This window comes from Lissotriton vulgaris, chromosome 4_1 (assembly GCF_964263255.1).
Source record: "Lissotriton vulgaris chromosome 4_1, aLisVul1.2, whole genome shotgun sequence".
Lineage (NCBI taxonomy): Eukaryota > Metazoa > Chordata > Amphibia > Caudata > Salamandridae > Lissotriton > Lissotriton vulgaris.
In genome coordinates this window covers 2073707923-2073731467 of record NC_141691.1, presented here as the reverse complement: position 1 = coordinate 2073731467, position 23545 = coordinate 2073707923, and the positions used below count along the sequence as shown (strand labels likewise).

General features: G+C 47.7%; 1 protein-coding gene across 1 annotated transcript in view; it reads right to left on the bottom strand.

Annotated features, from left to right (window-relative positions):
- DGAT1 (diacylglycerol O-acyltransferase 1) overlaps nt 1–23545 on the bottom strand; it is a 218784-nt gene that overhangs the window by 98347 nt on the left and 96892 nt on the right. Inside the window, exon 4 of the mRNA XM_086966508.1 lies at nt 725–810. Coding sequence (XP_086822634.1) covers nt 725–810 — 86 coding nt within the window. The remainder of the gene's footprint in view (nt 1–724; nt 811–23545) is intronic.

Below are 23545 nucleotides of genomic sequence, written 5' to 3'. Positions count from 1 at the left end.
CTAGAAAAACCACAATGCCACCATGAATTGACAACTGGGTAAGAAGAATGTGGTCATAACGGCCATGAAGATGCTGACAATGCATCTTAGGACAAAAAATAAAAAAATAGTAACATCTGCAACCCACAGATATACTATTTGGACAGATGCAAAAACCTAAAACATTATGGACATCAACTCTTTGCTGGTATAAAGATTATAAAGCAATACAGATATATACGTTCCCATTGAAATATTGTAAGAGTGTGCGAGAGGAAAGAGTCTCCCAAACATGTTAAAGAGAGGACTGGCTGTTGGACAAAACATTTGTGTACACTAGTGATAGCTCTAGTACCTCTCTGTACCTGCTGATTGGGAAGGGAAGAGTGAGGTTTACAGAAGTCAATGGTTCATGGGACGACAGTAGCATTGCACCTGTTGATCACTAATTTGTTTAAAAACAATAAAATATGTTAAAAAGAAATGAACTCAACTTGAATATACTGTAAATGCTCTGAACAACCACCATGAAGCAATGACTTCTTAACAGAGAATTAAGGACTTTGATGCCCTTTAACAGTTCGATAAATCAAGTCTCTCAATCACTTTAAAAAGGTTCACTTTTTCTAACCCCAACACCAGCTGTCAATTAAGATAAGATGAAGTAATGGAAGATAAGATGAAGTAATGCGAGACTGCACCAATGTAGCAGGCAGAACCTAACACTTCTTACTCAAGGACTCACCAATGATGAGACAAAGCGACGGCCAGCTGTAGGGGTCCTTGACGAACAGGGACACAACTTGGATGGGATCAACCAGAATTCCGTATCTGTAATGAAAGGACAAACAGTAAGTACTTGGAACTTTCCTCTGATGAAGGAGGAGAAACAAACCGGCACAGGATCAGAATCATCCAAGAAATTAGAACACTTACCATGCCAAAGAAAGCAGGACAAACTACAAGGTACTCAAACACAATCAAATCTCCATTCATGAACAAATTCTCTGCAATGTCAAGGCTTGTTTTCAGCAATGATGGATTTGATGGCACTGCATTCTTAAACCACTACACAGGACTTTTAGAAATGGAGAATTCTCATTTATTGCTTCAAAAAGAACTTCTTGTACTGCTGGTTACAGTGTTTTTGCTGCATCCCAGTGTCCATCTTAATGCATTACTATCCTTTTGCTTCTAGTGTGTGTGTGGGGAGGGATCGCGGCTCAGCGCGCAACCAACACAGAAACACTGACTGACAGTGGAGCCAATCCAGTCTTTAACACTGTAGACGTCCCAGTGCAGTCACGTGTTTGATATTTGCAGCCGATTCCTTTCCTACCTATTTTGTGTGTTGTCAATAATTTTGCCCTCCAATTCCAGGCATTTGTCATACTTTATGTGAAAAAGAGGTTACTTCACAGTCTCATCATGAAATCTTTTTTGTGTCAATCTTTGTCAAACCAATTGCATACACAAAATACAAGGTGGTGGAATAGACCCAACACTATTCCCAAAATGCCAGCATAAGAGCTACAAATCAACTCTGTAGCATAACCTTGCATGGATAGATGCTTTGACTGGTGTACTGGGAACTGGTTTCAACAGCCTTTTTCCTCTGTAAAAAGTAACGCCTTACTCATTCGCCTTTAATCCTAAAGTAGTTCATCTTCACGTCGTAATGGAGGCTGCTGTGTGTTTATGCTGTGATGTAACTAGTATTTTCCATAGCTATGTGTCCAGCTAAAATCTTGTGAGTACTCATAAGCTCAGAGAGGAATTTAGAATACTAAAAGTGGAGATTAAGGACTGTATAACATTGCTCTTTTCAAGACACACCAGCTAAACATTAATCAAGAAAGGGATAAATAGCTGAGAAAGATAGTAAATAGCTGGGTACTAAGAGGCATTTAGTCTCTATGCTATATCTGACATTATACAATAATGTATAGGCCATCCACATTATCTAATGTTTTACCCATTCTTGTAAGCAGTCAAGCAACCATAAAGCGGATAATCTCCGCCGGCTCCTCCCACCATCCCCTTTACCCCAAGTTGATATTGAGACAGACAGACATCTTGAAACAGACCATATTTTATGGATCCCTGTAACATATAGGTTTCATCAAGATAAATGACAGCCCTGAAACCAAAGGGTAGAGCTTTATCAATGTTGGCCACAAGCATTATGCAGCAATGGAGAACCAACCTGTGCGGCAGGGCTAGCTAAAGTATTCAGCAGTAAAAGGCAAGTGTGTGGCATCATGCATCACATTTTCTGGCAGTATTATTTTGATCCACCTGAACAAGAAAAACCATGTTTGATGAACTCTACAAATCGTGAAGCAAGTTATGTGGCAAGTGTGGTGCTGCAAACACTGCAGCCACAGAAGCACATAATTCAACTGGTTCTAGCCATTATCCATTTCTTTCTGAACAATCTATTCATGAAAGGTTAAGACCTCATTAGTGCCCATGGCTACGCAAGGCTTGAAAGGAACAACTTCAACAATCTCTACCCTATACAGACAGAAAGTGCTTTTTAAGACACACTATAGGTGCAATGTTTCTAAAATGCAACATTATTTCATACATAATTGATAGTAACAACAAGATAATATATACCAGTATCTCACCATTTTCAATTAACATTTCTAGTATGAAAAAGGCAAAATAAATTCAAACTTTATGCCCTCAAAATAAATGTACGATATAAAAATACATAGGAGGCCACATGTGTAATATGTTCCTTATTGGCCATTTCAGAATTTTGGTTATGTTTACAAATCGCATGGCCTTCATACCTATAGTTTATCAGGTCACCTGAACCTCTCAATGGTAAAACTGGACCACATTACACAGTTACCCCATATGTGTTCTTTATTATTGGATTACAATAGCAGCCGAAGAGCAGACTTTTCTCAATAAGGTTCAGTGATGGGAGCAAAATTTCACACCTTTTTGGCGCTTTCTGCCTGAAGGCTATGTGAACAGTGCAGCGACCCTCCAGTCTGATTTTGGCTTCGGTCAATTGCCAGGGAAGTTTCCTGTGAGGCTTACAGTGGACCTGCTTATGCACAGTACTCAGCTTACCCATTTTTCTGACCTGGTAATGATGGTTTTGGGGAGATCAGTATAAATCCTCTTATGGTAGCGTGGCGGGAATTGAGAAGGCAACCTCGGACTTAAACAACTGGTCACTTCCCCCACCCACATCGCAGGTCACACTCTCGACCCCATCTTCACCTCCAGCAACCATGTCTCCTTCAGCCACACTACAGATCTCCTCTGGACTGACCACAGCTGCGTTCACTTCACATACAACAAGCCGAAACCCATCATCCACCTCCAACCAACTCTACAAAGAAACTGGAACAAAATCACCATCGACCAGATCTCCTCATCGCTCCTTCTAAACCCCCCAGCCCTCTCTTCTAATGCCAACGAAGCCGCCTCCAACCTCACCCTTTGGCTATCCAACACCGCCGACACCTTAGCACCACTGAAAAAACGCCATCACAAACTTGGCAACAAGAAGGCCTCATGGTTCAACGATGACCTCAAGAAATCCAAGAAACTGTGCCGCTCCCTTGAAAAGACCTGGAAGAAAGACCCATCCACCAGCAACAAGGAGGCCTTCAAAAGCGCCATTCGTACTCACCACCAACTGATCCGAAAAGCCAAGAAAACATCATTCAAGGATCGACTTGACAACAACGCCCACAACAGCAAGGAACTATTCAACATCGTCAAGGAATTTTCCAACCCCTCGGCCAACTCCAACGACATCACCCCCTCTCAAACCCTCTGCGACTCCCTAGCCTCTTTTTTCCACAACAAGATTGCTGACATCCACAACAGCTTTGACAACCAACCCGGAAGCCAACCCACCCTACCATCAGCTGACCATCTTCCCCCCGTTAACACCCTCAACGCCTGGAACCCAATCTCCACTGAGGACACCATCCGCCTGATGAATTCCATCCACTCTGGATCCCCCACAGACCCATGCCCCCACCACATCTTCAACAAAGCAGACTCCGTCATAGCTCCGCACCTCCGAGACGTCATCAACTGCTCCTTCAACTCCGCTACCTTCCCAGAAGATTGGAAACACGCTGAACTCACCGCCCTTCTGAAAAAACCAACAGCAGACCCCACCGAACTCAAAAACTACCGCCCCATCTCGCTTCTCCCATTCCCGGCCAAAGTCATCGAGAAAGCTGTCAACAACCAGCTCGCCGCCTTCCTCGAAGCCAACAAATCCCTCGACTCCTCACAGTCCGGCTTCCGAGCCAAACACAGCACTGAGACCGCCCTCATCGCAGCAACAGACGACATTCGAACTCTACTGGACAATGGAGACACAGTCGCCCTCATCCTCCTCGACCTCTCCGCAGCCTTCGACACAGTCTGCCACAGCACCCTTTTACAACGCCTCAGAAACATCGGAATCCAAGGAAAAGCACTGGAATGGATCACCTCGTTCCTCACCGGAAGAACCCAGAGAGTCCGCCTCCCACCATTCAAGTCCGAGGCCTCTGAAATCATCTGCGGCGTACCACAAGGATCCTCACTCAGCCCCACCCTCTTCAACGTATACATGAGCCCCCTCGCGGCCATCGCCCGCCAACACAACCTCAACATCATCTCCTACGCGGATGACACTCAACTGATCCTATCTCTCACCAAGGACCCCAGCACCGCTAAAACTAACCTACACGAAGGAATGAAAGAAGTCGCCGAATGGATGAAACAAAGCCGTCTGAAACTGAACTCAGATAAAACAGAAGTCCTCATCTTAGGTAAATCCCCCTCTGCATGGGACGACTCCTGGTGGCCGGAAGCCCTCGGAAATGCACCCATCCCGACAAACCACGCACGGAACCTTGGCGTCATCCTGGATTCTTCACTCTCAATGAACAGACAAGTCAGCGCCGTATCCTCTTCCTGCTTTAACATTCTTCGCATGCTCAGAAAAACATTTCGCTGGATCCCCTCCGAAACAAGGAAAACAGTCACCCACGCTCTAGTCACGAGCCGACTGGACTACGGAAACACCCTCTACGCAGGTACCACCGCTAAACTCCAGAAGAAACTACAACGAATCCAAAACGCCTCAGCCAGGCTCATATTAGACATCCCACGAAACGAACACATCTCTGGTCACCTTAAAGACCTCCACTGGCTACCCGTCAATAAGAGGATCACTTTCTGACTGCTTACCCACGCACACAAATCACTCTACGACATCGGACCCGATTGCCTCAACTCTCGACTTTCCTTCTACTCCCCCTCCCGCCAACTTCGCTCTTCCAGCCAAGCCTTCGCCACTGTACCTCGCATCAACAAGACCACCATGGGAGGCAGATCCTTCTCATACCTGGCTGCCAAAACATGGAACTCACTCCCCGCTTACCTTCGCCTCACCCAGAATCACCTTGCGTTCAGAAAGCAGCTTAAAACGTGGATATTTGACAAATAATCCACCTCCCCTTCCTAAGCGCCTTGAAACCCTCTGGGTATGTAGTGCGCTATATAAATGGTATGACTTGACTAGATTTGTACTAGGTCTAGAAAGAAAAATTGTGCGATTAACTACTAAATTTTAGTATGTCAAACTCGGCATGTATGAATGTTGCGACGGATGAGCAGGCCTCATGCGCAGCAGAGTTGCATGTGGCAGCGACTTCCTATCCAGCAGAGAAGTGTCCCATTTCATGTGGTTTCTGGTACTGCGGATCCTAGTTTTCTTGATAAACCATAAATAATGCAGTTTCTGCAAAATCTGCTACATTTTGCATTTTTGGAATAAGAAAAAATGTGTAGCTAGCTAATTGATGCAAAACATTACTAAATCGCTCTACAATTCTCAAAACCACCCTATAATAACAAAGGTGTATACACCAGCGTATTACGAAACATTTTTTATTTTCTTCTTCTATATAAAGCTCTTGATCAGCTTTGTTATTTATTTTAATTATTTAAATATATCTTATTTAATTTCATTCATTTCATATAAAACATTTGAAGACAACATGATTCCATATATTCCATATACGATAGACGTAAAGATGGAGGCAGTGCACCAGGTGTCAACTACGCACGTTTCGTCATACGTGCCTTCATCAGGTAGCCGTCTATTGCACAAAAGAGACTTGAACATGATACTTGATATTGTAAACAGAAGATCTAGAGCTTCATATGTATCGTGGTAACTGGAAGCTGTGAGACGACTATCATATTCGAATTATTGGGCTCCAAGGAGTACCACTTCGTACGTAATAAAAGCTGAAATAAAATCGATAATATTCTACTGGATCCTGCCGACGTGGTACACACATACGCTGCAGCAACTATAATATTCAGGTCTAAATAATGTTAATTGTCTTTGTGCAAAAACTAATGAAAGTAGTACTCAGATAATGTAACCAAGATTACGAAGGATAATACGCTGGGCTAGGCTGCGGACGGGTGCATGCCCCTTTCCGATTTGGAGATGGTCATGTAAACCTCATTCCGCTAAACGTAAATGTAGCAGCCTGATTAGGCTCCAATTGCATTACATGCATTGCTTGCATTTTTGGAGGCATGACATTTCAACCTTAGACATGGGATAGAAGTAGCCCAAGCATCTCTAATCTAAAACATACATAAATTCCAAAATGCACAAGTGTTTATACCAATAAAACGCATGCAAAGTGCACTTTCATTATTTGCACCGGGAGGTCCTGCACTTTTGAGTGGCCTTCTGGCTTCAGTTCAGCAGGTCTTGGTCACGAGAATAAGATCACGGAGACACCAATCTAGTGGCCATGAGCCAAAACATCTGCCACGTACTTCCCTCAAATTAGATGAATACGAGGATTTAATCCGCTTCCGTGAGCTTCCTCAGGTCACCCTTTCAAGAGGTGGAAGCCAAGCCGCATTCTGGCCCCTAAAATGGGACTACATCTTCGAATTGAGATGTTCCTTATACCGGTTCCCTTGGAAGAGTTCAACATTTAAACGGTTGTGTAGGACTTAAATGTTGCCAAGGATTAGCACTTTGCTACATTTGATTCACCAGACAAGCACTCCGATCAGCCAATCAACAGCTGTGGAAGATTACGGAGCCTACAAAGGTGACCCTGGGTTCTCTTGAGATCTCAAACTGTGAATAGATTCACCCTTGAAAACTGGATCACTGCTACATCCTATTTTTATTAAAGATGGAGTGGCTGGCATTCAGGGACTGTTTCTGGGTCTTTGTTCCTGTGCTGATTAGATTTAACATTTCAAGAGGGTGCAGCATACACCTACTCACCAAGAACCAAGGGAAAGATGAAAAAATATGAGGAGGATGTAAAATTACAATTCTGCGTGAACAATCCCATCGAGCCCTTTCTACGGCTAAAAATCAATCCTGAATACTAGTGTTGCCAGAGGGTGTAAAGAGACCTGCTCCAGCTCCAGATGGTTAAAAGTTCTCTCACCCACTTCTAAGAGATCTGTTTGTTCTTTTCAAAGTTTGTCACTGCAGCAATTATTTTACACCGTCAAGTGAGCAGCAGAAGGGACAACATGATAGTGATGAATGAACCCACATCATTTGCTCTGACATTGCATAAGTCGTCTGTTTGTGATCAGCGTTTGTGGCTTAGGGAAACTAAATGGTATGGCCCTAGCACATTATGGGTAACATAATACGGTGCCCTTAAAGGGGTATAAGGGACTGTGTTGAGTCTGGGAGGCCGCGGAGCAAGGCACCACCAGAGACTTAAATGTAGCCATTTCAAATTCTGCAAGAATGCCACTGGTTCCCAAAAAGGCTACAGGCCTCATGACTGTGTGCATGCTCCAATCTGGAGTCAAACTCCAATCGATTGCCTCTTCCCTACCTTCAGATTAAATCCTTCGCTGTTTCAGGTTCTAAAGCCTGGAACCAACTTCTAGGTCCTTTTCGACTTATAACTAATGAAGCCAGTTTGAATTAGAGCCTAAAAAACATGGCTGCTTTCTGTTCCAGACAATTTATGACATGGTCTAGTTTAACTCGCCCCTCATTTTTTCAATCTCTTGCATTGGTCGAGATAAAACGGGTTTGCGCTACCAGTTTAGCGCCAGGATGCTCCGTTTCAATCAATCAATCACGGCATTTATAAAGCGCGCTACTCACCCGGGAGGGTCTCAAGGCGCTGGGGGAGGGGGTATGTTACTGCTCGAACAGCCAGGTCTTGAGCTGCTTTCTGAAGGAGAGATGGTCCTGGGTTCGCCGGAGGTAGGTGCGGAGGGTGTTCCAGGTCTTGGCTGCCAGGTAGGAGAAGGATCTTCCTCCGGCGGTGGCTCTGCGGATGCGTGATCCAGTGGCGAGGGCGTGGCTGGTCGATCGTAGCTGGCGGGTGGGCATGTAGAAGGTCATGCGGTCGTTGAGGTACTTGGGGCCCAGGTCGTGGAGAGCCTTGTGTGCGTGGGTGAGGAGTCTGAACGTGATTCTCTTGCTGACGGGGAGCCAGTGCAGGTCTCACAGGTGTCCGGTGATGTGGCTGTGTCGGGGGATGTCCAGGATGAGTCGTGCTGAGGCGTTCTGGATGCGCTGGAGTCTTTTTTGAAGTTTGGCTGTGGTTCCGGCGTAGAGGGTGTTCCCGTAGTCCAGTCGGCTGGTGACGAGTGCCTGGGTGACGGTCTTCCTGGTTTCAGTGGGGATCCATCTGAAGATCTTGCGGAGCATGCGCAGGGTGTTGAAGCATGAAGATGAGACAGCGTTGACTTGTCTGGTCATCGACAGGGAGGAGTCCAAGATGAAGCCCAAGTTGCATGCGTGGTCCGTTGGCTTGGGAGCGGTGCCCAAGGGCGGGGGCCACTAGGAGTTGTCCCAGGCGGAGGCTGATGATCCCAGGAGGAGGACTTCCGTCTTGTCTGAGTTCAGTTTAAGGCGGCTGTTCCTCATCCAGTCGGCTACGTCTTTCATCCCTTCGTGTAGGTTGGCTCTGGCGGTGGTGGGGTCGTTGGTGAGGGAGAGGATCAGCTGGGTGTCGTCGGCGTAGGAGATGATGTTGAGGTCGTGCTGGCGTGCAATGGCTTCGAGGGGGTTCATGTAGACGTTGAAGAGGGTTGGACTAAGAGAAGGTCCTTGGGGTACGCCGCAAATGACTTCAGTGGCCTCGGATCTGAAAGGGGGGAGGCAGACTCTGGGTTCTTCCGGCGAGGAACGAGATGATCCACTCCAGCGCTTTCTCTCGGATTCCGATGTTGCTGAGGCGCTTCACTAGGGTGTGGTGGCAGACTGTCGAACGCCGCAGAGAGGTTCAAGAGGATGAGGGCCGCTGTTTCCCCATTGTCGATCAGGGTTCTGATGTAGTCGGTGGCTGCGATTAGGGCGGTCTCGGTGCTGTGGTTGGCTCGAAACCCGGACTGCGAGGGATCCATTTGTCTCAAGAAAGGCGGCAAGCGGTCTGTTGACGGTCTTCTCAAGGACTTTGGCCAGAAAGGGAAGGAGCGAGATGGGACGGTAGTTCTTGAGGTCGGTGGGGTCCGCCGTTGGTTTCTTCAAGAGGGCGGTCAGCTCGGCGTGCTTCCAGCTCTCCGGGAAGGTGGCGGTGTGGAAGGAGGAGTTGATGTCCCGGAGATGGGGTGCGATGATGGCGTCGGCTTTGTTGAAGACGTGGTGTGGGCAGGGGTCGGTTGGTGATCCGGAGTGGATGGACTTCATCGTGCGGGTGGTGTCTTCGGTGCTGATCGGGGTCCAGTTGCAGAGGGTGGTGGTGGCGGGCATTGGTTCGGTGATAAGGTGCGTGTTCTGAGCGTCGAAGCTGTTGTCTATGTCCGCGATCTTGCGGTGGAACAACGCGGCGAGTGAGTTGCAGAGGTCTTGCGAGAGAGTGATGTCGTTGGTTCTGGCGCTGGGGTTGGAGAACTCTTTGACGATGCTGAAAAGTTCCTTGCTGTCGTGGGCGTTGTTGTCCAATCGTTCTTTGAGTGCCGACTTCTTGGTGGCATGGATCAGCTGATGGTGTTTGCGGGTGGCGTGCTTGAGGGCGGTCCTGTTGTCTGTGGTCTGTGGTCTGGTCGAGCTGCCAGGCTCTCGAAGGTGCGGCAGTTCTTCTTGGATTCCTTGAGTTCGTCAGTGAACCAGGGGGTTTACTTGCTGCCGGGTCTGCTGGGAGGGTTCTTTAGTGGTGCGATGCCGTTGGCGCAGGCGGTCAGCCAATTGGTGAGGTTGCTGGCTGCTTCTTTGGGGTCCGTTGTGTTGGTGGGAGTGTTCTGGCTGAGGGAGGCGGTGAGCTGCTCGGCGGTGATCTTGCTCCAGCTTCGGCGGGGGACCTGTTGCGAGTAGTGGTGGGTCGCCGTTTTTCTGAAGCTAAAGTGGACGCAGCTGTGGTCGGTCCAGTGGAGTCCGGTGGCGTGACTGAAGGAGATGTGCTTGCTGGATGAGAAGATTGGATCAAGCGTGTGGACGGCGTAGTGGGTGGGGGTGTTGACCAGTTGCTTGAGTCCGAGGTTGTCTAGCAGGGTGGTGGTGTTGCGGTCGTTGTTGTTCTCCAGGTGGAAGTTGAGGTCCCCGAGGAGGATGTAGTCGGCGGAGGGCAGGGCGTGCGGGCTGACGAAGTCTGCGATGTCTTCGCTGAATTGTGTGCATGGTCCCGGGGGTCTGTAGATGAGGGTGCCTCGGAGGGTGGTCTTGGGGTCAGTGTGTATCTGGAAGTGCAGGTTTGAGTGGTTGTGCGCATTATAAATCCCGGTTTCATTCATTCGTACTTGAAATGCTGCAAGTGTGGTCAGGTCAACCGCGATAACCTGCCTACCCTATGCGCGTGCCCTCAGCTCACGTAACTTGGCATTACTGGCTAGAACTTTAAACCCACAGCTCCCCTGGATATACTGCATTACTGGCGAGTAGTAGACGACGAAACACGCATCAGACTGTGGCCACTGCACTCAGGAGTAACGTTGTACCTTCTAAAGGAGCGGAAGTCCATGGAAGCCGCGCCTGGGTTCTAGTGAGGATGATCATGGCCAACTACAAAAGAATTATGAACACACTTCATGATTAGGCCTCAATCTTCAGTGTAGTATCTGGGGGCATTTTATTAAACCAAGCGACACAAAATCAGGAAGGACAGAGCAGGAATCTAGTCAAATGTAAACCCCACAAATGCATGCAGACATACAGCACAAGGAGAACGGAGAAAAACGTAGTTGAGAATCCACCCCAGTCTCAACCTCCGACGAGCCCCAAACTCTTACTTTATTCTGGTAGACCCACACCAGGGGTATGCAGGGTTTTTTCATACACAAAAGCATCCTAAAACAACCTGGAAACGGGGGTGGAAGCCACAGCTGTGCGACCTCTTACTAGTCATTTTATTGTCGTCTTGTGGTATAGAATGGCTAACCTTGGACAATAATCCTTTGTTTTAAGTAATATTCTGTAAGACTTCCATATGTACAGAAAAACCTTGAGCTGTATCATGAATGATAATCCTAACATTCAAGGCGTTCATATGGTTTCTTGTCATGATTTTATAGAGCATTACAATACAAATTGACGGACACTACCAGGCCATGAAGATCACGCCAAGCGCTTCTGGGAGAACAACCCATCTGTGTAGTGAGTGAGATACTTACTCAGGCCGTCACCTCTGGTGAGGTCCAGTTTAATAGCCACGAACTTTTACTTTTCCTGCACATAATCTGGGAACAAGCAGACGTGTCTGTCAAACTCAGAACAGATGCAGCCTAGAGCCAGTGATCATGGCCTTGGCCTGTATCGGGGACAATCAACCGGATTTCTTTTCATGCCGTGCGTCTCAAAAAACGCTTAACCTCCTTGTCGTGAAGATGAAACCTTGCCATTTAGAGACACGCACATCACCACCACAGACTGAGCTGGGTGGGTTCCCAGAGCCTGAACTATGAAGGGGAGCCCAGGTGGTCTACAAATCCCCCGAGCCTGCCTACGGTGCGATGCTCATGAGTCTGTGGCGGAAGTGTAGTCTTCAGTGCCAAAGAAGCTTCTGCCGCCACAATATCGAGGTCTTCTTTCTCCAGCAGGTATGCCTGGACCTGGGCTGCGGCCTCAATGGAGAAGGCTTCCAAGGCCCTTCCATCACAGCAGGAGATCGCATGGTTGGACGGAGGTCCTCAAGGTTGCTTGTACCGCTCTACAGATTAGTGTCCCGTTCCTTAAGCAAGCCATCTTGCGAGAAGGTAGATCCCCTGTGGTGTCATCCAAGCGAGAGGGCTCTGGCAGATCAGACCGTCAGCAGCTGCTGAACCAGGAAGCCAGAGAGGACTGGTTCTCCAGCGATTGTTCCTCTGCAAGGGCTGAACTGCACTACAGTGGTAGTGGTTGCACAATACAAGGAGGCTTTAAGATTAGGCCATACACTCTCGTTCACAGCTCTGCACTTGGTGCATCCAAGGAGGAGACTATCTGAGAACGGTCATAGCACGGAGTGGAAATCTGCTCTTCGGTCTGAGTGGAGCTGGAAGGGGTTGAAGGTCTCGTGCCTCGGGGCCCACTCTGTTGGACAACAAGGGACCTTTTTGTTGTGAAAACCATTAAAATGGGAGTAGACCTAGGGGATGCAAGGTGACTCCATCACAGACAGAATTTTGAAGTTACTGACTCCCAGTGCAAGAGGACGTGCTCAAGACCTTTAAAGTTGTGCTGAAACGTCCAGTGCCAACTGATGGAGCAGAGGAGAGACAAAAAATGTTGTGTACCCTCTGGAAAATTAATTTCGTATAACAATAACTGAACTAATAGTATGACGTATGAAAGCTAATCAACAAAACGCACTTAGACATTTTACACATGGGAAACGAATTGCCATGTGCAAAAATTAGTGTACTAACAATTGTGTACGAGTCATATTAATATAGTGCTAAAATACTGAAACAGCATGCATGTCCGTGCTTAATTAGAAAATATGTATTTGTTGTGGCAAAAAGAATAAATATACTTGGTAAGTAAAATGAAGCTATAAGTCACGCTTTTGCTAGGTAATCACTAATAAAGGATATTAGAATGGTGGGAGGTAAACAGAAAAACTATAATTCTAAACCTAACGTCTGTTGTGTTTGTTTTCGTACTAGTTCTCATGGAGGCCTACGCAGCCTGGTTGTTGAAAATGGCTGCTGACTTCAGTGTCGACATCGGCTAAAAGAAAGAGCCTCTACGCATGTGCGTGAACGAGAAGCTGAGTAAGCAGCATGACTGGTACACAGAGCGAAGCGATGTCAAGGTCAGCTTGGCCTAAAGCACAAAAGGGTGCCAATGGATGTCTGCTTCTAAGACTGTGAGAATGGAAGGACATGTATCGAAAAATTGAATGACAAGCATAAACAGAGATGACATGTATGGGAATATATTGAGGATGACTGTGCATTATGAAAAAACTGGTTCAGGTAAGGAAGAGGTGAGGTGAGGTGATCATAGCCACCCCTCTAATGGACTAATCAGAATAAACTGTGGACCCTAAAAGTTTCAATTTTTGAGTTAGATAGAGAAAAAGGGTATAAAAGAGCCTATTCGAAAGGGTGAAAAAAGCTTGCTCCTTGGATTTATTTTGCACCACGACATGTGTCCGTTTGAACTATTTTAGGGTACTAGAGACTTTGAAATATTTTTGGACTTTTATTTTTTGAGCAATAAAGATGATCGAATGCAGAGATTTTCTTTATGGAAAGAGGCGTAGAGGAGAATAGAGAGGCAGATTGAGACTCGGGCAACCCTGTTATTTTCTTCCAACAGGACTTGGTAATATGATTTCTAAATTTTCACTTCTTTTAACATATAGAAATAAAATGCTTAATTCTTGCTTGTCTAAAATAAACTAAAGTTCAGTTTTCCTTTAAAAAAGTAGATACATTCAAATTATAAAATTTAAACTCTAGTTGCGTTTTATTTTATTAAAATGTTATGATAGATTAAAATTGCTAAAGTTATAGGATTACTACGATTAGGCTGGTCTTAGTCTCCATCAACTAACTTCTACTAGATGATCTATTGACCAAATGGAATATGCTACTTACCAGTATGCATCTGTTCTTGGCATAGAGGGCTGCAGAGTGGTACATTATGAATAGATCGCCATCTGGTGTTGGGCTCGGATGATTGCACTTTGTTTTTCTCTTGGAGAGTCTTTTGTCTCTTGGTGACTCCTCCCTTGGTTGGTAGTGCGCATGGGCATCGGCTCCATCCTTAGATTGTTTTGCCATAGTAGGGTTAGATGGAGTAGTATAGTAGAATACAGATAAGAGTGCCCATGTAAGTGTATCTAAATAAGATAATGTTGGAACAGACACAGGTTTCCGGGGAGGCTGGGAGGGCATGTACCACTCTGCAGCCCTCTATGCCAAGAACAGATGCATACTGGTAAGTAGCATATTCCGTTCGAGGCATATGGGCTGCAGATGGTACATTATGAATAGACTATACAGCAGTTCTCTCCCTAGCGGTGGTCGCCCGTGTCTGTTGCAACTGTCTGAAACAATGTTTTTAATACTGCTTGTCCCACTCTAGCTTGTTGTGTTGTGTGCACATCTACACAATAGTGTTTTGTGAAGGTGTGCGGTGTAACCCAGGTAGCCGCTTTGCATATGTCATCTAGTGGAATGTTTCCCAGAAATGCCATAGATGCTCCTAGTTTACGTGTAGAGTGAGCTCTAGGAGGAACAGTTAATGTTCTCTTTGCTTTTAAGTAGCATATTTGAATGCATTTTACAATCCATCTGGCAATGCCCGCTTTGGAGATGGGATTGCCTTTATGTGTGGGAGAAAACGCAACAAATAGCTCTTTTGTCTTTCTGAAAGTTTGTGTTCTTTCTATATAGTACAATATGGCCCTTCTAACATCCAGTGTATGTAGGGCTCTTTCAGCTACTGTTTGTGGTTTTGGAAAGAAAACCGGTAATTCCACTGACTGATTGATGTGGAATGCTGAAATAACCTTCGGTAAGAATTTTGGGTTTGTTCTAAGAACCACTTTATTTTGGTGTAGCTGCATAAATGGTTCTTGAATCGTAAAAGCCTGCAGTTCACTTAATCTTCTAAGTGACGTGATAGCTATGAGGAAGGCTACCTTCCATGTGAGGAATTGTATTTCACACCTATGCATAGGTTCAAATGGTGGCCCCATTAGTCTGGTAAGCACTATGTTGAGATTCCAGACTGGGGAAGGTGGTCTTCTTGGTGGAATGACTCTTTTGAGTCCTTCCATGAAAGCTTTAATTGCTGGTACTTTAAACAGTGACAGATGTTGCCTGTTTTGTAGGTATGCCGCTATAGCTGCGAGATGAACTCTGATAGAGGTATACGCTAGGTTACATTGCTGTAAGTGTAATAAATAGCAAATGATTTGTTTAGTGGATGCGTCCAGAGGGTTGATGTGCTTACTGTTACAGTGTATAGCAAACCTCTTCCATTTTGCTGCATAGCATGCTCTGGTGGTAGGACGTCTTGCTTGTTTAATGATTTCCATGCATTCTGGTGGTAAATCTAAATACCCAAACTCTGACTTCAGGAGCCAGATCGCTAGGTTCAGTTGTTTGGGATCTGGGTGCATTATTTCTCCATGGTTCTGTGTAAGATGCATGGGTAATAACCTTAGCTTTTGATGTGGTACTTGTGAGAGTTGTAGCAGCGTGGTGAACCACGGCTGTCTTGCCCACGTGGGTGCCACTAGTATCATTGTCATTGAATGTTGCTGCAGTTTCCGAACCAGTAATGGAATTAGTGGTAGAGGAGGGAACGCGTAAGCAAATCTGTTGGACCAATTTATCCACAGTGCATTGCCCTGAGACCTTTGGTGTGGGTACCTGGATGCGAATTCCTTGCATTTTGCGTTCTGATGGTTGGCAAACAGATCTATCTCTGGTTGCCCCCATTTTTGGAAGAATGGCTGTAGTATTTGGTCGTGCAGCTCCCATTCGTGTACTTGTTCTGACTGTCTGCTTAGGATGTCTGCTATTTGATTTTGAACTCCTGGTAGGTGTTCCGCTAACAGGTAGATCTTTTGAGGAATGGCCCATCTCCATATATCCTGTGCTAGTCTGGACAGTTGGAGAGAGTGTGTCCCCCCCTGTTTTTGAATATAATACATTGCAGTCATGTTGTCTGTTCTGATCAGGACTGCTTTGCCTGTTATTTGCATTTGGAAAGCTTTTAGTGCTAGAAATATTGCTAACAGTTCGAGGTAGTTGATGTGCAGTTTCTTTTGCTGTACACTCCACTTCCCCTGTACTGTGTATCTGTCCATATGCGCTCCCCATCCGGAGAGCGATGCGTCCGCTGTTATTATCACTTGTGGAATTGGCTCTAGGAACGACCGTCCCTTGGAAATGTTTTCTGTGTTCCACCACTTCAGAGAGCGATACGTCCGGTCGTTTACCAACACCAGATCTGTAATCTGACCTTGAGCCTGATTCCACTGTGTCGCTAGACACTCTTGTAGTGGGCGCATTTGTAGTCTGGCATGTGGTATTAGCAGTATGCAGGAGGACATCATGCCTAATAGTTGCATAAACACTCGTGCTGGTAGTGAGTGTTGTGGTGAAATCTTTGTATTAACCCGACCATTGTCTGTACTCTGATTGGGTTGGGGTATGCTATTGCCTTTTCTGTGTCTACTGTAGCCCCCAGGTATTGCTGAATCTGGTTTGGTTGCAGGTGTGATTTTTTGTAGTTCACCGTGAACCCTAGGTGGTGCAGCAATTGAATTGTCTTCTGTGTGTTGTGAAGACATTCTTCCTTTGACTTGGCCTTTATTAGCCAATCGTCCAAGTATGGGAAGACGTGTATTTGTTGTCTTCTTAGGTGTGCTGCCACCACAGCTAGGCATTTTGTGAAAACTCTCGGTGCTGTTGTGACACCGAACGGAAGGACTTTGAACTGATAGTGTTGTCCTTCTAACACAAACCTTAGGTATTTTCTGTGGGCTTTGTGAATTGGGATATGAAAGTAAGCGTCTTTTAGATCCAGTGTAGAAAGAAAGTCCCCTTTCTTCAGTAAAGGGAGTACTTGTTGGAGCGTGACCATGTGGAAGTGCTCCGAATTTATGTAAGCATTGAGAGGTCTGAGGTCTAATATTGGTCTTAGGGACCCGTCCTTTTTGGGGATCAGGAAGTATAGAGAGTATACTCCTGTGCCCTGTTGATCTTTTGGGACCTTCTCTATTGCATGCTTTTGTAGAAGTGCTAGCACTTCTTCTCTTAACAATGTCAAATGATCTTGGCTCATTGGACGCTGTTTGGGGGGGATGTTTGGTGGGGTAGCTGTGAGTTCTAGGCAATAACCATGTTGGATAATTTGTCTCACCCACTTGTCTGACGTGATGTTTTCCCAGACAGGTAGGAACTGTGATAGACGTCCCCCGACCGGTGTTATGTGGTCTGGGGGGAGTTCTATGAAGTCACTGTTTTGGTGTTGAGGCGTTGCGGTTGTTATTATTTCCGCGGCCTCTTCCCTTATTGTTGTTACCTCTGTAACTGCCTCTTGAATTACCTCTGGGTGATGTTGGTGTGAAAGATGTGGATTGCTGATTCGTTCCTGTGTTCTTTGAGCCCCCTCTATAGGTGGATCTACGAAAGGAACCTCTGTGTGTTGGCTGTTGCAATGCTCCCATTGACTTAGCCGTCTCCGTATCTTTCTTCATCTTTTCTAATGTCTCGTCTGTGCTTGAACCAAACAATGTCTTCTGATCAAATGGTTTGTTCAGTAGTGCTGTTTGTACCTCTTGTTTGAATCCTGAGATTCTAAGCCATGCGTGCCTTCTTAGCATGACACTAGTGTTAATCGACCTTGCTGCAGTGTCTGCTGCGTCTAATGCACACTTAATAGAAGTATTGGTTATTATTTTACCTTCCTGTATTAATTGGTCTGCCTTCTTCTGGTGTTCTTTTGGGAGATGTGTGAGAAGTTTTTCTAACTCATCGTAATGTGCCCTGTCGTAACGTGCGAGTAGTGCTTGTGTATTGGCTATACGCCAGCTATTCGCTGCCTGTGATGCTACTCTTTTGCCTGATGCATCTATTAACTTCGACTCTTTATCTGGTGGAGGAGCCTCTCCTGTAGATAGTGAGTTTGCTCTTTTACGAGCGTTTGAGACCACCAGCGAGTCTAGAGGTACATGCCCTCTAATAAATATTGGGTCCTTTGGAGCCGCTTTGTATTTTTTATCGATTCTTGGGTTTAACACCCTGGCTCTCACTGGGTTTTCGAATATTTCCTCTGTGTGAGTAAGAAGACCCTTCAACATAGGGAGAGTACCTGATGTTCTCTGTGCATTAGGTAGAGTCTCTAACAAGAAATCCTCTATTTGAGGTTCTGTATGCATATCTAGTTTGTGATATTTTGCTGCCCTATTAATGAGCTGCACAAAACCTGTGTTATCATCAGGTGGTGAAGGCTTTGAGGGATGTAGCTCTGGGTCGTTGTCCTCATCTGACCCTACATCATAATTTTCCCATGGATCCTCCTCATCTGGGATAGTTTTGTCATCCCCTTGAGGTTCTCCCTCCCCTAGCTCACTGTCTACATCTGACTGAGGTGTAGCTGGTCTTGGTGTGGAAGGTGTAGGAATATTTGGCCTATTGTGAGGAATAGGTGAAGAGGGTGTTACTCTAGGACGAGGAGAAGCAGGAGGAGTTATATTCGTCCCCATTGTTCTCTTTTTTGAAGGAAAAGGTTTATCTTCTGACTGTTCACTCTCTCTTCTTCGTGACCACTTTCCCAGTTTGTGGATCAATAAACAAGATCTTTTGTTTGGGATCTGTCTGTTGCTCCTGAATCGGTACCGAGGGTCCTGGTTCCGAGAGGTGCTTTTGTTTTCGATCGTCAGATCTTGTTGTTTTCGACACCGAATGTTTGCTCGATTCCGACTTTCTTGGTATCGAGTGTCTCTTGGGCGATAAGTCATATTTCTGTTTCGACATGGAATGTTTCGATACCGAGCTCTCCTTTGTATGTAGCCTCGGTGCCGAAGTTGATGTCGCCCTTTTCTCGGATCCGACATGGTGGGAGTCCGAGTGTTTCGGTTTCAGTTTCGGTTTCGTTGCCGGGCCCGAGGGCGGGGCATCGGAAACTTTTTTCAGCGGTTTGACCGGGCCCGAGGGCGGGGTCGTTACCGCACGGGGTCGGTTTTTCGGTAAGGGGACGTCGTCACTCACGGTTTGTTGCTCGATGAGATCTTCAACCTCCGACTGGTCCCCTTCCGACCCTGACTGGTCCTCTTCTTCCTCGATTTGTTAGTCTCCGAACAGCTCCGGGATCGCTTCCGCCTGCATTCTGGAAACCTCGTGTCTTCGAGCTCGACGATTTCTAATCGTTAGCTTGGAGGAGAATGCTGCGCAGGCTTCGCAGTCCCTGGATTCGTGTTCAGGCGATAGACAGAGGTTGCACACCTCGTGTAGGTCCTTGTGTGGGAACTTAGCACCACACGTTGGACATTTTTTGAATGGAGTCCTTTACATGGACTCCGGGCTTGACTGCGTCGAGAAAGGCCTCCTGTTCTTCGACGTAGATCCAAGTTTTTCTCTTCTATTTTGAATTTGTAACGCGTCGGAATGGAAATGAACGCGTTCGAATAACAATACCGTCGAATTGGAAAGGGAATACGCGCCGAAAATCACTTTCTTCTGAAGTTGATCTGGAGCGTCTCGATCTTCATCCGAACCCGATGGCGGAAAAAAACAATCTAAGGATGGAGCCGATGCCCATGCGCACTACCAACCAAGGTAGGAGTCACCAAGAGACAAAAGACTCTCCAAGAGAAAAACAAAGTGCAATCATCCGAGCCCAACACCAGATGGCGATCTATTCATAATGTACCATCTGCAGCCCATATGCCTCGAACAGTGGAGTACCTTTGTGTAGGGTTATCCAGGTAACGGTTTAGCATGTGTAAAGAATTTTTATAAATGTATAGAATAATATAAGCCTAGGTACCCCGCTAGCCAGCAGCTCTCCTCTGTCACTGATTCAGGAGTAAAGTATGTGAGAGTGTGAAAGAGTGAATGACTCGCAGTGTTATGGGCCCCACTGATGAGTAAAGTGATTTCTCCTGGGTTTGGTGAGATAGGTATTGAGGGTTGTTGGAGAGCCACGCTGGATCAGATTTCTGATCACAACTCCTACTTTTCCACGATCCAGCTCAACAGGGAGAGGAGTGGGCCATCCAAACAAGACTACTGCAGGGTTCCTTAGTAGCTAGCCTGACCTTCGCGTGATGCCTCTTGCTATCATTGCTTCTTGTGCAATCTGTGTTTTGGGGTGTCGAAAAAGTTGAGAACAAGCTTGGACACCCAGTCTCCTTACACGTTTCTTGGCGAGCCTCTACAATCACTGACCAGGTGGCGCCCTTAACTGCACCGCACAAACAATGGCCTAAAACGCGAAGGTGGAGGAGTGGTCAGGAGAAGGACCTGCTCGAGAAAACTGGGATGCAACACACCGACGCAGGAGGAACCAGGCCAAGTCTGCAGAGTTGGAGAACATTATCTGGACTCTTAACAGGCAGCAGGGAGAGGCGTAGTCAATGTCTCCCTGCATTAGGCCTCCAGCAGCCCAGTGCCCAGAGGTTAGACTGGCTGGGCCCTCAGGGGCCCTCTGATCCAAACGAGGAGCTGAGCTTCATTTGGTGTTTTATCACAACTGGCAGCAAAAGATGATTTAGATCCCAAATGAACCTTCCAATTAGGAGTCTTTACCGTTCCCCGGTGCCCGCACAACCACAGGCGGCGGAGTAAGAGATGCCCTCCTACGAAAGACTGTTTCTGCAGGTTGGGAGGTGTTATGCTGTGCTACCTCACCAACAGAAAGGGTACTCGACACCTCTCTGGTACCGAGACCCCCAAAATCACCTCTCCGATGAAACTCCGGGCTGGTGGGATCACTGCACAGCTACTCTACATGCAAGGCAGGCAGGTTCTCCAGCACATATAGCACATACATGAACTTGAGGTCAGTTTCTCAAACAGGAGATGGAGGTGACAAGAGTGAACTGCTGCAAAGGGTTGATGACAAACTCACGTCCTCAAGCAAGAGAGTTAGAAGCAATCTGAGCGGAGACAGAAGATGGACCGACAGCAAAAGAGTTTCAAAAAGATTGAAAGATCCAAGAATAGGGAGTAGGGTAAGGTAAATGGTCATTTTGGGGCACATTTACCAGCAAGGGGCTATACCATGCGTGACACACGCATGGTACTCTGTGCAAATAGTTATATGGGCAGCATTCCTGTCCATCTGTCAAGTAGCAAGGTATCCCAGATTGGAGACTGGACAAGAGTCAGGACAGGAGTATGCATTCAAGAAAAACAGAGAAAATGTTATTCTATCTGGAGCGGTCTCGCCACACATCCGACTAGGATGCTATGTAGTGCTGTCATCAAGGCATTGCTTCCTGTACAGGACTTTGGTGAGCTGGGAGGCACAGGTGTAGATGCAGCTCACAATCCTTTCAAATAAAAGTGCTTACTGTTTATTCATGCACATGTAGTCACTTTTTGCAAACTGTGGAAAAAGACACATAGGAAGGGCAAGGTGCTCCCTTACACTCACTCCAAGTGCGGAATTAGATCAGGACTTACGAAAGAAGCTCACGCATAAATATTGGTCAATGCTAAAATTGGTTATCGTTTTCTGTGCTTTAAGAAGAAAGACTAGAAAAATGATTTTTGCAAGAGACTTAGCTGGACAACAAGCACTGGCAAAGCTAACAGATCTACCCTACGCCAGGTATCATTTGTCAATGTTTTCGGCCATGCCCATGTTTTACATGCTGCTGAGCAACATGGCTGAAATAAGAAAAAAAGTGGTATGATTCAGACAGTGCTAGCTGCATCACAGCACTTTTTTGAAAGAAAGCCGGGGGGGGGGGGGGGGGGCAACAGTGGTAGGGTGTGTGGGGTTAGTACAAGGGAAAGCTAGCCAGGTAATGTGCTTTTTTGTGTTCATTGCTGGAAGGGGAGGGATTCAGAAAAGGGGGTGGTGATGGACAGTTTCTGAATTAAGCAGAATACTCCTACCCAGTCAACAGATCAGGGCTTGATCCATCGCAGTTTTTTTGCTGGAAGTGTAGGGAGGCAAGCAACATCAAGAACACCAGGTGGTGGGAAGCAACACGAACACCAGGTGGTGGGCCAAGCAACACGGACAGCAGACGGGGGGGGGCCAAGCAACACGGACAGCAGACGGGGGGCCAAGCAACACGGACAGCAGACGGGGGGGGGGGCCAAGCAACACGGACAGCAGACGGGGGGGGGGGCCAAGCAACACGGACAGCAGACGGGGGGGGCCAAGCAACACGGACAGCAGACGGGGGGGGGCAAGCAACACGGACAGCAGACGGGGGGGGGCCAAGCAACACAGACAGCAGACGGGGGGGGGCCAAGCAACACAGACAGCAGACGGGGGGGCAAGCAACACAGACAGCAGACGGGGGGGGCAAGCAACACAGACAGCAGACGGGGGGGGCAAGCAACACAGACAGCAGACGGGGGAGGCAAGCAACACAGACAGCAGACGGGGGGGCCAAGCAACACAGACAGCAGACGGGGGGGGCTAGCAACACAGACAGCAGACGGGGGGGGGCAAGCAACACAGACAGCAGACGGGGGGGCAAGCAACACAGACAGCAGACCGGGGGGGGGGCAAGCAACACAGACAGCAGACGGGGGGGGGGGCAAGCAACACAGACAGCAGACGGGGGGGCAAGCAACACAGACAGCAGACGGGGGGGCAAGCAACACAGACAGCAGACGGGGGGGCAAGCAACACAGACAGCAGACGGGGGGGCAAGCAACACAGACAGCAGACGGGGGGGCAAGCAACACAGACGGGGGCAAGCAACACGGACAGCAGACGGGGGGGCCAAGCAACACGGACAGCAGACGGGGGGGCCAAGCAACACGGACAGCAGACGGGGGGGCCAAGCAACACGGACAGCAGACGGGGGGGCCAAGCAACACGGACAGCAGACGGGGGGGCCAAGCAACACGGACAGCAGACGGGGGGGGCCAAGCAACACGGACAGCAGACGGGGGGGGCCAAGCAACACGGACAGCAGACGGGGGGGGCCAAGCAACACGGACAGCAGACGGGGGGGGGCCAAGCAACACGGACAGCAGACGGGGGGGGGCCAAGCAACACAGACAGCAGACGGGGGGGGCCAAGCAACACAGACAGCAGACGGGGGGGCAAGCAACACAGACAGCAGACGGGGGGGCAAGCAACACAGACAGCAGACGGGGGGGCAAGCAACGCAGACGGGGGGGCAAGCAACACAGACAGCAGACGGGGGGGCAAGCAACACAGACAGCAGACGGGGGGCAAGCAACACAGACGGGGGGCAAGCAACACGGACAGCAGACGGGGGGGCCAAGCAACACGGACAGCAGACGGGGGGGGGGCCAAGCAACACGGACAGCAGACGGGGGGGGGCCAAGCAACACAGACAGCAGACGGGGGGGGCCAAGCAACACAGACAGCAGACGGGGGGGCAAGCAACACAGACAGCAGACGGGGGGGGCAAGCAACGCAGACGGGGGGGCAAGCAACACAGACAGCAGACGGGGGGGCAAGCAACAC